Source organism: Oryctolagus cuniculus, chromosome 7 (genome assembly GCF_051225735.1).
Source record: "Oryctolagus cuniculus isolate XC-2025 breed Fujian yellow rabbit chromosome 7, ASM5122573v1, whole genome shotgun sequence".
Lineage (NCBI taxonomy): Eukaryota > Metazoa > Chordata > Mammalia > Lagomorpha > Leporidae > Oryctolagus > Oryctolagus cuniculus.
In genome coordinates, this window is record NC_142873.1 from 55,845,790 (window position 1) to 55,862,798 (window position 17,009).

The following is a 17,009-nucleotide window of genomic DNA, read 5'->3' on the forward strand; positions in this document are numbered from 1 at the left end:
GATGTAGAAAATAATCCAACAAATGGGAAAAGCAGGAGAGAGACTGAGAACACTACAGATCTGTTCAAGGCAGAGCTACAATAGGAGGGCCATTGAGAAAGAGGATGTAACAAGAGAGTTTTTTTTATTTTGTTTTGTTTTGTTTTTTTTTTTGACAGGTAGAGTTATAGACAGTGAGAGGGAGAGACAGAGAAAGGTCTTCCTTCCGTTGGTTCACTCCCCAAATGGCTGCCACAGTTGGCGCTGCGCCAATCCGCAGGTGCTTCTTCCTGGTCTCCCATGCAGGTGCAAGGGCCCAAGCACTTGGCCATCCTCCACCGCCCTCCCGGGCCACAGCAGAGAGCTGGACTGGAAGAGGAGTAACCGGGACTAGAACCCGGCGCCCATATGGGATGCCAGCGCCACAGGTGGAGGATTAACCAAGTGAGCCATGGCGCTGGCCCCAACAAAAGAGTTTTAAAAATTAACTTCAGCAGCAAAACCATGAAGAAGAGTAGCAAACAGTATATAAACATAAGCTACGCGCTGGCTGCTTTCCTACAGACATACTTACAATGACGCCCTTGGTCCTAGGACGGGAACCTGTCGTCATCCCCAGCATGTACCCAAGCACGCAGAGCCCGGTTTGTGTGTGTGGCTGCAGAGGCCCTGCCCTTTAACTCCTCCAAGGCTACAGACTCACGGAGAGACAAAGCTGAAACTCGGCAAGTGTGGGACTTCCAGGCCTGCACTGGCCCATAGTATCTCTGCTACAGATCTCAGGTAGCTCTTTCAGTTGCATTGAATTGAAATAAAATAAAATGAAACGTGACATTCTGTTCTTCAGTCCCAGTAGCCACGTTTCAAGGGCTCAGCAGCCATAGGTACATGGAGGCAGCACAGAAAAAAATTCCCACATCACTGGACAGAGATCTATCTGATAGCACCAGTCTAAATATAATTACTGTTTCTCTCTTAAATATCTCTTTTCATTCTTTGTTCTCATTGGGTCTTTAAGACACTAAAATTAAAGAAAGGGGACATAGTTTCTATTCAAGGCCACTGACACTCGAGGATAGATGGCTTAGAAAACTCGAGGGAATTCCAGCTGTCATGGAAACAGAGCGTAGAGCTAACATAGAAATTAGGAGAGCCTTCACATCTGAGTTATTGGTATCATGGGAGTAGCTTGTCCTGTCTTGAAAAAGATGAGGCTGTCAGCTTGAATGTGACATTAGTGAGTCTACTGATGTCCCACTAAGTGCTGGACACTCGCTGCCCTAGTGTGTGACATGAGGCCATTTAATCTGGTGAGGAGGCACCATAATTGCAGACGAGGAAGCAGGGGGTTAAAGGGTTGTGACTTGCCTAAGATCACGGGACTAGTAAAAGGGGGAACCCAATTCAGACCCAGATGCCTAACCCCCGTTTTGTCCACTGCACTTTGAACACGTGGACACGTTGTGATCCTGTCTAACGGTGCTGTTATTCAGTGGGGACTCTCAGAAGAGGGGAAATGTCTAGAAGAGCGGTTGGCAGAGGTTCTGAAATGCAGGCCAAGCCCTGTCCTCCCTGTGGTAATGGGGATTGGGAAGCAGTCCGCTTGTGGCTGGGAGGGTTGAGCAGGCTTGGCAAAGCTCTCCGCCGAGACAGGGCTGGGCATGCCGGGCCGGGTGAGGGTGCGTTAGAAGCTGGTGTCCCCCAGCCTGGACATTGACTTGTTCTTCCTGCACACCCTCACATCTCTCCAGACCTCAGTGAATGGGTCCGTGCCGCACCTGCCTGACCTCCAACAGGCTCTGGTAGAATTGCTAAGAAAGTTCTCTGGAAAACACCACGCTAGACTCATGTTTCGCTGAATTCCTTGCCAGCTAACTTCTCGTTAAGCAAAGCATTTCGTCTTGTTCCAATCTAACCTGAAACATTTTCATTCTGCCTTAGTCTCTATAACAGCCAAAACGGGGTGAAGCTCATTATTCTTGGCCGGTACGTAAGAATCCTGTTTACACCAACCTGGGAGAGTACTTGGCTGTAACGTGAATATTGTTTAACATCAGGTCTTTGCTTATGTAAAGCCTGACATAGATGAGATACCACAGGGGTCACTGATCACCCCCGTGATCAGTCTTTCTGTGTTCAGAGAACCAGCCGGGTGCTACAGACAGGAAGTCCAGAGAACCTAGAGAAAGTCAATCTTGTCCTCCCATTAAGTTTAATTCGGACTCGCTGGGTTGGGTTTGCATTCTGTATGCATTTAATCTTCATTTGCTAAAGCCATGTGCTCACTAGAATTGGTGGCCAGTAGTCTGTACATTAGTTTTGTTTTATAAAGAAAACTGCACAGCCATCCTCGTTTCCCTAAGTCTTGCTGTTTCCTGCTCTCCTCTTTTCTCTGCGTCTTCTAAGAGAAAAAGCACAATGCATAACCCCTGAGTCAACACAACACACCTTCCAGTGCCTGTGTGTCTAGTCACAGCAAGCTGTTCATCGCGGGTTCCTTTTCTTCCCCTGCACTGATGTTCTGCCAGGGCTTCCAGCTGTCTCCCAGAAATGTCAGCGAAGCCAGGCAAGTCAACCTGGTAACAACCCGAACCAACAGAAGCAGCTGTGTTTGGCACAATGTACAAGAATAGCCTCCCATTCCTTCCAGCATTGACCAGAACACTCCATCTAGCCAGGCTTGAATGGCGGCAACCTCCCGTCTGTGCAGGAATTCAACATGGTAAAATAGACTCTTACCTGAAGGAAGGCTTTCTTCGCATGAGCTCGGTCCTGGGAAAGTAAGAGGGGAGTCAGAAGCACAGTGTCTGAAGGAGTTGCCCTGTGTTTTCCCAGCCTTCTCATTGTCACCTGCTGCCACCGGCCTGCCGCACCTGCTTCTGATGGGGAGGCCAGGGCAGCGGCAAGGTCGCTGGGAGGCTGTTTGGTGGGAACGTCATCTGGCATTCCTCTCTTGTATTTTTGCAGATAAAGTCCTTGATTTTGAGAGGGTGCTATCTGAATGCTGGCCTTGTTTTCACTGTGTGAGAAGATGAAAATCTTGGGAGGCGATTTTCCTCTTTGAGTAAATTGGCATCACTTTGCAAAGCAAATGTGCCTCTGGCTTTCGCCCGCTGAAAGGATGAGGCTCCATTACCCTCATGATAGCATAATGGAGTTCACAATCAGATCGAGAACGGTTCCATCTAGGAAGCGAAGTGCCGCCAAGAGCAAGCATTCGCTTAAAAGCCTTTAATGAAAACTGTAGGGTTGAAATGTCATTTCTGACTTCGTGTGACTTCATCCCGAAGAGGAGAGGTACAGATGAGTTGGACCTGTGTGCACGTGTTATCTGCCCCAGAGAAGCAGAACCAAAGATCGCTGTCTCTCCTTCATCCGGTGGTGTGCCGTGCGCGTGCAGGCTGCTATCGTTGTGTGAGGCATTCACGTGGCCATACAGAGATTGATTCTCTGGGCCCATGCATGGTGCATGGCACATGGTCCTGCAGGCACAGCAAACCACAGAGCTGACACTGCAGCTCTCATTTTGTGTTATTTTCCCAAGGGGCTGTTTAGCTGATTATATTCAACATTGTGTTCATACAGCGCCTTCCAAGGTATCTGCCATTTCCCAGGTGCAGCTGAATTGAAAATAGTGTTTCATGAAGTCCTCCCATGAAGAGCTGTGAGAGACTTTGTTCCCGATCGCTCCTGTCAGCTCCACTAAGACAGCTCAAATGACAAAGAAATGCAGTAGACTGGGTAGGTTAACCACAGCCAGTGCTCTCTGCCGGTTTTGGAGACTGGAGGCCAGCCACTGAAGGTGGCTGCATTCCCACTGTGTCCTCTCATGTTAGGGAGAAAGAGAGAGAAACTTAAGTCCACTAATCCCAGTGGATCAGGACCTCACCCGCCTGAGCTCATCTGGAACTCATTATCAGGGTGGTTAGCCCAGTGGTTAAGGCACGCGCATCCCACATGGGAGGGTCTGGTTTGATTCCCAGCCCCAGCTCCAGCTCCTGACTCCAGCTTCCTGCTCCTGCAGACCCTGGGAGGCAGCAATGATGGCTCAAGCAGTCAGGTCCCTGCCCCCCATGTGGGAGAGCTGGATTGAATTAATGGCTCCAGCTCCGGTCTGGCCCAGACTCAGCTGTTACACTCGTTCAGTGTGTGAACCAACAGGTGGGAGCTCTCTCTGATTCTCCCTCCTTCCATCTCCCTCTCAAGTAAATGAATAGAGAGCTAAGTAGTCTACACCATCACAGCTGCCGTCACATTAGACGTCAGGTTTTACCATGTGACTCTTCAGGGGGACACAGTCCGGCATCACCTCCGTGGCGTCTTTGTGTAGGTGCTCCGTTCAGCCATTTGGCAGAGGCCTGTCAGGAGCCCACTCTGCCAGCTGCTTGGAATGCAGCAGCACAGACTCCGTCCTGCCCTCACACACCTTAGGCCTGCAGTAAAAATGTGTTTAACTTGCAGACATCTGTAAGCAGCAACTGTGACATGAGCTGTGAAGGCAGGTGCACAGCTAGGCCAGGATAGGCTTCCCTGAGGCGTGACGCTGGAGCTGACCTGGGTGTAGGCAGTAGCTGGGGGTGGACGGTGGGTCACTCGGAGTCGAGGAGGTAGCCAGGCAGCGGCCTCCTAGGAAGCAGGAATGACACAGGTGGCCAGTGCTCTCACCCCCTGCCCTGTGTCTCCCACCTATGTATAGGCACACATGATGTCTAGAACTGTTGCAAGTTGCACTCTGCACCCAAACAGGGGGTTTCTGCTGGGCTTGGTCACCAGACAGCAGAGTAGCATGGATTTGCCCTTGTGACCCTCGTCAGCCAGTATCCAGGAGCAGGGAGTGGGGTGACGAGAGGAGCCAATGTGTGGAGTGATCTCAGTGCTACCCCCTCCAACTGGATGAGTGCCTTCCTGGACACAATGTGTGTGATGTGGGAAAGCTTAAGTCAAAAAAAGTACACCTTCAACACAGGAAATTTCGGGGTTAAGCTGCCATCTGCAGCACTGGCATCCCATATAGGCGTCAGTTCAAGTCCCAGCTACTCCACTTCCAATCCAACTCCCTGCTAATGCACCTGGGAAAGCAGTGAAAGATGGCCCAAGTGCCCATCCAGGTAGGAGACCCGGATGAAGCTCCCAGCGCCTGGCTTCAATTTGGCCTGGTCTTCTGAACAATGAACCAGTGGATGAAAGATACCTCTTTTTCTGTCTCTGTCACTCTTTCAAATAAATAAGTAAATCTTTAAAGAAAACAGGAAGTTTCATCAGAAACCCCAAGAAAATGGAAATAACCCCAGTAAAATAGAGTTGAAGTCCGTTAACAACTTCTGCTTCATGACAAAGGACCTGTTTTTGGCATATAGCTAGTCCTCAAAGGAAATTTTCTGTCCCTTCACTTTGCTTTAAATACTTTAAGTCAAGTCTTTCTTCAGACTTCTCTTCTGTTTCTCTGGCTTTAGAGCACAAACTGTCATCTCTGTAGGCACTTGCTTACACTTTGTAGTTCTGTGTCCTGAAAACTCTGGGGAATATGGTTAGCTACTGAAAACACGCCTGTGAAAACACATAATACAACCCCCTGCAGATCCCCTATTTACTAGCATGGGTTTATTTGTCACTGTGTTCCTTTCACTGCATTCTTCTTTTATTTCTAATTTACAATTCCTCTTTGTGAAGAGTGGGCCCACCTTGATCCTCAGAATCCTGTTTCAACATTTCTGGGTGCCTTGTGCATAGCTGGTCCTCAGGAAGGGATGATGACCCAGGAATGATGCTGCCCGTGCAGCACCTTGCGGGCTCCGTGCTTGGGCTCCCACCTGCAGCACTGGGTCTCCTCCGGGGCCGCCTCGTGGGAAGCTCCTCCCTGAGCCTTGAGAACTCGGGAGAAGACCTGGATCTTCCTCATCTCTGAGACTTTGACTCCAATCAAAGTAGATGCTCAATAATTTTTTATGATTAACTCAAGCCCCAACTTGTGCTGTTGTATCACAAAGTGTGTTCTTGCGCAAATGACAATCTTTCTGGGTACACTTCTTCCAAAGGCACAGGGATTGGTGCTGGACCTGGAAGCAGGCAGCCCTCAGCCCAGTGCTAGTGGTTGCTCCTGGCTTCACAGGGCTCCGCACAGCCAGTCCCCGGCGTCCTCTGTCTGGTCCGCCGGCACTCAGGCCTTTCTCTTTGGCCTTCACTGTGCCTGGCACCATTCATACTCACAACTGTTCTCATCAAGATAAGGGCCCCCACCCCACAGTCTTGCAGTGGGCTCCCCAAGATAGAAGCAGACTAAACAGAGGTCAGCCCCAGCTCCCTCTCCAGCACTAGGCTCCGGCCTCCGCCCAGCTCATCTCTGGTCTCCAGCCTGGCGTCGAGGTCAGGCACAAAGCCCTTCTTTCTGTTGTCATCGCTGCTTGGAGTTCTCACCTCTCTCCAGACGCTGCCTGCTCAGTGACCTCTAAGAAGTCAATGCAGAGGTGCTGATGTCCCCCGCCCGCTGGGGTGGCCGCACCTTGCCCCGCCCCCTTGGCGGCGTGCACACGCTTCCTCCTCTGCACACGTCCTGCACCACGGTCGTTACCCTGCGGGCTCTTCTTCCAGGTTAGACAGAAAGCCGGGTCTTCTCAATTGCTGCTTCCACGCTGCCAAGCACGGTGCATGGCCTGGACCAGCAGCCCCTCTCTCCTTACTTGGTTTAGCACTGGCTGAGGTCAAGGTTATGTCTGAATGTGGAAGGGTGGCTGAGATTAAAAGGAGAAGGGAGAATTATGTTCCAGGAGAGTCGTTGGCATAGTAAGGCTAAAATGCAGCCCTAGAGGGGCTTGGAGGCATCCCTGCGGTCACTGGGGAAGCCATCTGTCCCGGCAGTGGGGGCAGAGAGCATGGCGGGAACTTAGTGACATTCGGCTTCTCTCTCTGTTCCTGGCTGGACTGGGATCAGCGTGGAGGTTTAGCAGGCCATTTCTGGCGTGTGGTAGAGCAGCCAAAGTGCAGTGAGCAGAGAACGATTCGTGAGCCTTACAGAAGTGGTGTGTCCCAAAGAGCTAAAGGGCTACGTGGCCTCAACCATCGCCTCTTTGTCCCAGGCAGGTTGTCACCCAGCGCGTCCTCCACACGGCCAGCAGGGCACGCCGGGAGGATTCCCCCTCCACACAGTGCTGACATTCAGCCGAGCCACGGTTCCCTGACCCAGGAGGAAACCCGTGTGGTTTGGGGTTTGGGGGCGTGGATGAGCAAGCGCAGATTTTTTCCTGTTGCCCGATGGCTTTAAATTGCAACCTCTCTTTCAATTTTCCATTATGCATCAAACACATCTGTGCCAGGGCTGGACAAATGTGTTCCGTCTGGGAGGATGATCCCAGACAGCTATAAATTAGAGCTTGTGTTCAGAGATTCCAAAAATGTGGCCTCGTGGTAGGGTGTCCCTGGGACCCGGCACCTCCTCCACAGTCTCCGCGGTGGCTGCTGGCGTTGGCCGGGTGCCTCTGTCAATAGATTTTTGCTGTGTGTTTGGAAACTCTCTTTCCATCAAGTGGCCACAGAGATGAGGCTGCAGGGTTGCCGGAGAGGCGTTGCTGGGCAGACCCATCCCGGGCAGCCTTGACCAGGAGCGAGTCAGTCTCTGTCCCCCACAGGAACAGGGAGGACCCCAGAGCTGGTCCCCACCAACCCAAGATAAAGCATCGCCCAGGAGGGTCCTCCCCCACTTTTCCTGTATTGAACATAGAAACTACCACGTGACACTTGTAAAAGAACAGTGTTGTTTTTTAATTTACAACAGGAATACATGCTTACTGTAGAAAGTCTAGAAAACACACAGAGAGCAAAGGTCACTTGTAATCCCCCTCTTGAAAGGTAAACGTCGGGAGTGTTTCTAGCATGATTTCTTTCCATGTGTTTCCATGCCATGCCACCTTTTTTAAAATCGCAGAGGTCTTTCATAAGCTAGTTGAGCCTGGTTCCTTTCACTGCCTCTCACATTATCCAATTAGTGCTTTCTGCTAAGCGCTGGAAACTTTTAGTTATTCCACATGAGAGAGTCCAGCTGGTGGACTCTGCCCCTGGCCTCCCGCTCTTTGAGCCCAGGAGGCTTTTCCGTGCAAGCCTCAAAGGGCGCTGGCTCTGGGGGACAGAGCCGCGCAGGGATAACATCTCCCTAAGGGGACGCGGCAAATCCATGACAAACTGCCCCCTGCAATACAAGGATCTTGTCCACTCAGGTCTCTCGTTCAAGCTGACTCCGATACAGCTTTTCCTTGTTAAACCTCTACTGCCTTGATTTTGGTCTCCTGTCTTCCTGTTGCCGCATCTCTATGCTCTTCTGGCTTTGGGCAGGGGAAGACTCAACCTTGCTCATCCCAGGCAAAGGCAGTCAGGCAGCGACTGGGCGCACTGGCTGTTTTCACCTCTCTGCTTCTTTTCCTATAGTGCCGCAGCCCAGAAGGTGCCCCGGTCAACATCTACTGATTGATTTATAGAGTGAAATTCCAGCATGGTGTTTGCTCGCGGAGGGCTAGAGCCTGCTGGCGCGCAGTTGGGACAACCCTGCCGTGGCAGCACAGGCTCCCAGCTCTGGTGCTGAGCCGGAGAAGGGGAGGAAGCCCGGTGATGACTCTACCAGCCGCCAGCCTGCCCAGCCGCTGCCCGCGCCAGCCGCCCGGCCACCCCATGAGCCGCACAGCACACAGACCGGGCTTTTTCAGAAAATTATTTTTCCCTTTCTCACTTTCCATGGAAACTCAAAATAGCAACCAAAAAAAAAAAAAAAAAAGGCCCCGGCCTCCCCCTCCCTGCCTGCAAAACCATCCCCAGGCAGGCAGGACAACGGGTGATGCCCATATGGGCCCGGGGGAGACAGGGATACAGACGCCTCCCAGCAGCTTTCTAATTGGGGATGCACACTCAGAGCTGTGGGTGGGTGCTGAGGTTGCTGTCTGTCCTTCCAATTTAGACCTGTGGGTCTTCCCCAGGTCTTGGAGTTCATCCTGCTCCCGGTGACCCCGCAGCGGAGACACAGGCTCCTGTCCTCGTGGCTTTGGGGAGGAGGTACAAGGTGCTCAGGGCCCACGCCTCCCGGGGGGCCTGCTGTTGGAACAGAGTTTTTGAGACACCTCCCCTGGGTCCCAAGGGGCTTCGAGCACATCCGTTCAGCTCCCTGAGGGTCTGTCTCCTCCGTGTGAAACAGGAAGGGTGCACGGGGTGGTTCCTGAAGGGGTGAGTCTCCCAGGCCTCGGCATTCGGAGCCTGCAGCCTACTCCCCCGTCCACATGTACGAGTCCCCTGCATTGCAAATGCCCTGTCCTTTGCCTTCCAGCTGGCTGGCTCAGCTGTCATCGCTTTTGGACTATGGTTTCGATTCGGAGGCACCATGAAGGACTTATCGTCAGAGGACCAGTCCCCGGAGTATTTCTACGTGGGTGAGTGACCTCTGCCTCCCCAAGCTTTAGCTCAGGGTAAGGCTGCCCCAAGGCTTGGAGCAGAACCTGCTCTTGGACTGGGGTGGGAAGGGGAGAGGCAGAGATGCGGGGGCAGAGGAGGGACAGGAAGAAGCCAACGCCGGAGCCCCTGTGCAGTCGCTCTGGCCCCTGGGACCAGCACAGGGGAGGCAGGTGCATTGGACCTTGCGCCCTGCCCCTCCAGCCCTCTGAGCAGCAAAATCAACGGTGACAAGATTCTTCTGTTGAGCTTCTGTTTCTTTCAAGAACTCTCAGAGAAAGAATCTTCATTGATTTCAAAGAATTAGGAAACTCCTTTTTGCCCTCTGGGTAGAAATGGTATGGCAGGTCTATATCATCTGGGGTGACAGGGATCCTGCTGAGTCAGGGCTTTATTTGATGATCATGTGAGTTTTTAAAAATTTTTATTTTATTTATTTGAAAGGCAGAGTTACAGAGAGAGAGAGAGACAGAAAGAAAAATCTTCCATCCGCTAGTCCACTCCCCAAATGACCACAAGGGCCAATCCGAAGCCAGGAGCCAGGAGCTTCCTCTGGGTCTCCTACACAGGTGCAGGGGCCCAAGCACTTGGGCCATCTTCCACTGCTTTCCCAGGCCATAGCAGGGAGCTGGATCAGAAGTGGAGCAGCCGGGACTTGAACCTGTGCCCATGTGGGATACCGGCGCTGCAGGCGGCAGCTTAACCCACTGCGCCATAATGCTGGCCCCTGATCTTGTGTTTTAAATTGTGTAGGAGGGGTGCACACTCAGTGTGAAGAGCAGATCTCAGGGTTTGAAGGCGGGCATCTCAGTCCCTTTGTGATGAAGGAGTGCGGGTGGGGGAGGGGCAAGGAAAAGGCAGGAAAGGGGTGGAGCGCTGCCCTAGGGCTCCACCTCCCCAAGCAGGAAGCAGGGGCAGGGCAGTGCTGTGAGTCCAGGCTGGGCTTTGTTGCCCAGGGTTGGGTTCCCTTCAGCCCTGGCCTGGGCTCTCCCTCATTGTCCAGCTCCATGGACATGGACTTGGATTTCACAAAGCCCAAGACCATTGCCCTAGTAACCCATCCCTGGCCGCCTGGCTGTTTTAAGATCTGCACCAGCACAGAGCAAGCCCCAGGTGCTGGAGGTGGTGGCCTCTGTGCCTGGGCAGGAGCGGGGGAAGTCCTGCGCGGGTCCTTGGCTCCAATCCCCAATTACAGCAGCGTCTTTCCCAGGAGGGGGCGGTCCGAGTCCTCAGAGCCACGTGTCCTTGTGCGGGGCGGCCCCTGACCCCCATCCCCTCCGCCACACCGGTGCGCACTGCATCCTCCCTTGAGGAGAGCAGCACTGTCTGCTAGGATGCCTCTAGAGAAAGGAGCAGAAACCCTACAGAGAGGGGCGGCAGGACACTGGCCCCACATCCCTGAGATCTCAGGACAGCTTTTTGTAAAGCACCCAGGCATCTGGATGACCATAAGTAGACCCATCCTGATTTCAGAGTTGCAAAATGTCAAAATGAAGCAGACGCAGCGTGGTAAAGGAAGTCTGGAGACAAGGAGTTTCCAGAGTGAGCCCAGGGCTCAGTGAAGCCCAGAAAGACCCAGGCTCTTCACTTTCCCCAGCTCGTCCATCCTCAGGATGTCCCAAGAGAGCTCACCTCGTTAGTCAGAGACAGCTGCAGGGGCTCCAGGCATGGCATCCTCACACCCAGAGGAGGAAAGGCAGCTTCATCTCTTATGGCCCTTTTCATGAATGAGTAAAGCCTTTTCCAGAAGTCTCCCAGTTCGTTTCTCATGCAGCTTGTTGGCCAGAACGCCACTGTATGTTCGTGCCTAAGCCAATCAGCGCCAGCAGGAGAACTGCTGAGACTGGCTCTCTGACTCATCAATATCCACGCCTGAGCCTTGGGAGGGGCCCCAGCTCTCCAGGGGGCCCCTGACACTCGTACAGGATTAAGAAGGAACACGCTAAGGAATCTGCTGTAGGCTCAACACTGAAGCACTCCCTTTTTTTTATGCTCACCTGATTTCCAGATAGTACATACCCCTCCCTCCAAAGCTAACACTCGTTGTTCTTCCTTGAGAGCTTGCTGCCTCTGAAAACCTGCTCAGGAGCAAGCTGGCGCCCTAGAGCAGGCCCCTTGTGCCAAGGTCAAGCTCAGCCTGTCCTTGCCCAGCGTCACCTCCAGGAGTCGGTGAGCCCCGTGGAGGGGATGCGCTGGAACAGGCAGAAGGGAGGCTGGCGGGAGAAACGTGGCTTCCTTTGTGTCCCCGATCGCCGGGAGCTGCGGATTCCATACCCGTCTCCTTAGTTTCTCACTCCCTGTTAGTGCAGTCACAACTCAGAGCCCCCTGGGTTATCTGCAGCCAAGGTTTAATCCCATCGTAATGGGGTCTGTGCCTCGCCAGACGGTACAAAGGACGTTCTTGGACTCAGTAACAGATGGCAGTCATGAGCAGTTACAGCAGCAGGCTCAGTGTGAGAGAGCACACGGGGAGGCAGAGCATGGGATGGGCCTCGGGGTGCAGAGATGCAGGGGCCTGAAGATCAGGTAGGTGTGGCCTAGGCTGAGTTAGAGAGAGTCTGATTCGTGAGCTGAGTCGGGGATGGCGCACCTGGAACACAGCACCCTCCTTTCCCGTTGTCTCGGAGAACGTGGCTCATTTTCAGGATGCTCCTTTGGGGAGGCTTTGGAACCCAGCTCTTCCCAGCCATCTACAAGGGATGCTCAAGTGGGCCTCATGTGCTTGTAACTAAAAGCCAGCCAGGTGGTATTTGCACTGAGTATGTCCAAGGTCATTTCTAAACTGGGAGGGCAGGAAGGACTTGTGCTGGATGTTAAAGACTGGACTGTGATCCCTGGAGAGGAGCGGGGACTGCCAGGGCTGAGGGGCAAGGATGCATGAGATGTGCCTGCAGGGCATTGCTCAGCAAGCCCGCACTGGGCACTGGGCGGAGGGCTCTCACCGAGGGTCGCAGACTTGGGCCTGGTGGGGAGCCAGGTGAGGAATGCTGAGGACTAACTGGGGGGACAAGCAAGAAGGACCTTGAGCGTTCAGGTTAGCTTGGAGCTCGGGCAAGGCATGATCTGCACTACATTGCAAGGACATGATTCTGGCAGCTGTGGAGTAAGAGGGAGTCACAGGGCAGAAAAAATGACCCGATATTGCCACAGTCATAAGGCCATAGCCAATAACGGCGGCAGTAGGAATTAATGAAGGAGACAGGAAAAACAAAAATGTTCCTAAGCGTCATCAAGCCTGCCTCGTCAAAGCCAGGGAGGAAGGAGTTCACATTGCAAGAGATGTCAGTGCCAGACGGAGTCAACCCTGGCAGGAGTAATCCAGGATTTCCAGGAGAAAACCGGAGTGGCAGACGTAAGGTGTCCCTGTTCAGAGTGGCAGGTGGTGGTGGGGAGCCCAGGACGGAAGCTAGTCCGGGAGGCAGCGCTGGCAGCGGTTTCCCAGCTGTAGGCTCGGACTCCCCCACGCACTGCACCCTTCTGACGGTTCGATGGCTCAGGGAGGTTGAGCTGACTTCGGCAAGCGAATGCCCTTGGTGTCAGCGTTTACCCACCCACATTGCTGCAGCCATCAGAACGGAGTGGCAGCCTGTTCAGGGGATTCCTGTGCTGGGCCACACACACATTCCTCGTTCTCTCTGCTCACCAACCCCAAAGCACTGGGCACACTGCCTGGGATACGAAGGTGTCCCTGTGGGCATATCTGCAGATGCCAGTTCTGGAAAGCCTCACTCCATGTCCTTGGGCACGGTGCGCTCCTTTCTACTGGGAATGGGTTCCAGATCAAGGGGCTCATTACGCTCTTAGGAGCCCTTTGTTAGAGACTGTCCCTAAGCAGGCTTGGCTCATCCAACTGGTGCTAAAGGAATCTGGGCCTCCCAGCCTTGAGTGCCATCTCTGTAGGGAACTGCTTTGTCTCATCCCCTGTTTCCAAGTAGGCGAGGGAGTTGTCCCTGCTTTGGTGACGCTTTCCTGCCTGGCTGCCTTGCCCCTCTCTCCGTAGCAATAGAGAGAGTTTCCCTCCTGTGATAAAGATCTGGACATCACCTCCAAGGCAGGGGCGTGACAGATCCTAGGCCAGGGCAGAAGGGTCCAGGACACGAGAAACAAGGACAGGGAGAGAGGGCACACAGGCTGACTGCCGCCAACATCTGCCTCGCAAGGGCCTCTGGGTCCAGGTCGAGGCCTGGAGGCCAGTCCCGGGCCTCTGTGCCGTCTGGTTGCTAGGGTGGAGGAAGGAGAGCCTGGCAAGGGTGGAGCTGGCAGCAGAAGGGCCTGGCGTACTCCAGGCTTCCTGGGCCGTCTTCGCAGCAGCCTTCAACACACACCTGTCTTGCAGATTGCAGATACCTGCACATCCGGGCCTTCGCTGGCCTGCCTCTTGCTCAGGTAGACCCTCACGGATCTTGTCTGTGGGGGTCCAGAGCGGGGAGCCGCCCCCTGAGCCTCTGGAAGGCTGGAGCGCATGAGGTCATGTCTGTGGGCGGAGGATGTGAGCAGGCTTCTCCACGAAGGGGTTGCCCACACAAACAGGAGCCCCCAGGCTTTCCAGGCTCACAGCCTGGCTGCAGCTGGTTCTCCCTGGCGGATGCCGAGCCCCGTAGCCTGGCTGTGGCCACGGCCCGAGGTAGCATGGAAGAAAAGTGTTCCAGGGCTGAGCATTAAGGCCTGGCTTGCCTTTTCAAAACCTCTGACTCACTCTGGTAATATTTTTGACTCCGTGGTTTTCAGTTGTACCTGACAGCCATAGTATCTGGGTAGCAGAGACATTCTGTAACTTACAAGGCATTTTTGCAAGAAGTTAGCATAGATCATCGCTTCCCGATTGCAGATCACAGTCCTGAGGACCAAGAGGACTTACCTAAAGCCATGGTTGGCAGACCTGGATTTCTGGCTCGCAGCCCTGAACTATCAGAGGAAAACCCAGGAATCATTCATTCTAGACACTTCATGCACTTTTGTCAACGAAGAAGGACAGAACATCTTCCTGCCATTTTTCAGTTGCAGATGAACAGATTTCTAGCCAAGAAAGCCACTGCCCTGAGTTCCTGCCAACACTGGGTGCCCACAGTGGAGCAGACAACCCCCAGGGGCCACCGTAATTTGGTTCCTCACGAGCTGTGCAGTCTTAGGCACATTACTTGGTTTCTCTGTGTCTCAGAGCCCGCAGCTGGGAGCTGGGAGGGATCAGCGCACTTGAGAGCGGTGCCTGGTGGGTGGGGAGCCCTCCATGAGTATGGGCTACTGTTACTGCTGCTCTGAGGTCATGCTGGGGAAAGGGGTCCCCGGGAGGGCCACGAATACGTGGGAGGCTCCAGGCAGAAAAGGTCCAGGAGTGGCTCGAGTGCCCAGACGTCAGAATGAGCGGCTGTGTGTAGCATGGAGGCTTCGCGACGCCTTAGAGACGATGGCTGGCAAATGCCACCCAGTGCAGGCTGAGCCACCGAAAAGCAGTGGTGACCATGGCTGGATTCCAAGGCACGTTCCCTGCGTGGAACAGGACGCAGTCACTGGGAGCTGCTGTTCGCCATCGTCGTTGTTTGGAGGGAAACTCGAGCCCTTCCTTTCCTATACACCGGAGTCCCAGCCTATGTCCTCGATACTTGCATGCAGTCCCTCCATCTCCGTGGGTTCCACATCCGCAGATTCGGCCAACTTTGGCAGAAAACTAGGTACTACACAGGTAAAGATTTTTCTTGTCATTCCCTACACAATGCAATATTTACGTAGCAATTACATGGTATGAGTATTATAAGTGATCTAGAGATGAGTGACAGTCTATGGGAAGATGAGCACAGGTTCGATGCAAAACGACACTATTTTCTATTGGGCAGATCTGGGTATCTGAAAGGGTCCCGGAGCCCACGCCCCATGGATACAGAGGGCTGACTGTGATACAAGCATTCAGGGGAGTTGGAAGGCAATGGAGGCCGGCGCCGCGGCTCACTAGGCTAATCCTCCGCCTGCGGCGCCGGCACACCAGGTTCTAGTCCCGGTCGGGGTGCCGGATTCTGTCCCAGTTGCCCCTCTTCCAGTCCAGCTCTCTGCTGTGGCCAGGGAGTGCAGTGGAGGATGGCCCAAGTCCTTGGGCCCTGCACCCACATGGGAGACCAGAAGCACCTGGCTCCTGCCTTCGGATCAGCACGGTGCGCCGGCTGCCACGCACCGGCCACGGTGGCCATTGGAGGGTGAATCAATGGCAAAAGGAAGACCTTTCTCTCTGTCTCTCTCTCTCTCACTGTCTACTCTGCCTGTCAAAAAAAAAAAAAAAAAGAAAAGAAAAGAAAAAGAAAGAAAGAAAGAAAAAAAAGGAAGGCAATGGAAAATAATCATTCTCAGCTTATGTACCACTACCTACAGCCAAAAAACTAAAACCACTAAAATTGTGACCATGCTGATCCAGTCCCTAAGGGGTCATTTTACTTATTTATTTATCTATTTATTTATTTTTATTTGCAAGGCAGAGTCAGAGAGACAGAGATATCTTCCATCTGCTGGTTCGCTTCCCAAATGTCCACACTAACCACAGCTGGACCAGGCCAAGGCCAGGAGCTCAGAACTCAATTTAGGTCTCCCACAGGGATGACAGGCCAAACTAGGCCAAACGCCCACTCTGGGGAGTCATTTTAAAGCGAGTTTATGACAACAAGCCTCTAGGAGGTCGTCCCTCGTTGCTATACTCACCAAAGTGATGCTCCTAGCTTAAAAATCAAGGCACTACAACCTAAAAAGGAAGTGACAGACTTGTCGGGGAAGAAGGTGTCCGGGAAAAGCTCTTGTTGGCAGAGCCCAGCTGTCAGTGCTAAGCATGCAATTTCCCAGGGGTTTCCCCTTTTCAGACCGTGGGCACTGGGATTCAGAAAGCAAGAGGGGTTTGGGAAGGAGGTCAGGCTTGGCCACATGTGCTGCTGCGGGAGGTCGAGGGCTCCCCAGAAGCCATCTCGGAGTTAAAGTGTGGCTGCACATGATTCATAGTGGCTGTGTTTTGAGGGACAAGCCATCAAAGGGAACACGTATCTTAGGAAGCCACAGGTGGCCTTCCGCTGAGCGGAGTGCTAGAGCCACATCAGGAAGAGGATTCAGCAGGCCCAAGGAGGTTTGCCACTCAGAGTTTCCTCTGATCGCCCCTGCAGCTCCAACAAGCAGTGCTCATCTTACTGGGTGCCGGGCTGAGCCAGCCGGCCTGCAGGAACAGAGACGAGGTTTGCTGGGAGTTGAGGCTGCTAGGGCAGGTTCAAGTTGTTTTGGCCATGAGCTCTGACGTTCTGATAGCCTAATAATGGAATCACGTTCAATGAAGCAAGCTTCTTTGGAAAGATCCTTGTTTCAGAAAGGCAAGGACTTTGCTGGGGGGACCAGGGAGTCCGTGCACAGTGGAAGGTGGCTCTGAGCCCCTCACATCCTATGTCACGGCCCACTGAGTCCCTGGCCCCTGAGGCACCTCCTTGTTCCTGTATCCAGACTTTCTCGGGGTGCGAACCTCGGTTCTCGTTTGCCTGGCCGGGGAGAGCCCAGCCCCTTGGTGGCTGTGAGATTTGTGAGGATGGATCCCCCGCATCTGTCTCAAAGAGGGTGGATGCCAGGCAGCCGGGCCAGGACTTCCAACACGA

The 17,009-nt window shown here is 53.5% G+C and overlaps 1 protein-coding gene across 2 annotated transcripts in view; it reads left to right on the forward strand.

Annotated features, from left to right (window-relative positions):
• TSPAN2 (tetraspanin 2) overlaps positions 1–17,009 on the forward strand; it is a 40,616-nt gene that overhangs the window by 7,117 nt on the left and 16,490 nt on the right. For both annotated transcript variants that reach the window (XM_070076899.2, XM_051856133.3), the window contains exon 2: positions 9,281–9,383. In XM_070076899.2, coding sequence (XP_069933000.2) covers positions 9,335–9,383 — 49 coding nt within the window. In that variant the 5' untranslated portion in view covers positions 9,281–9,334. The remainder of the gene's footprint in view (positions 1–9,280; positions 9,384–17,009) is intronic.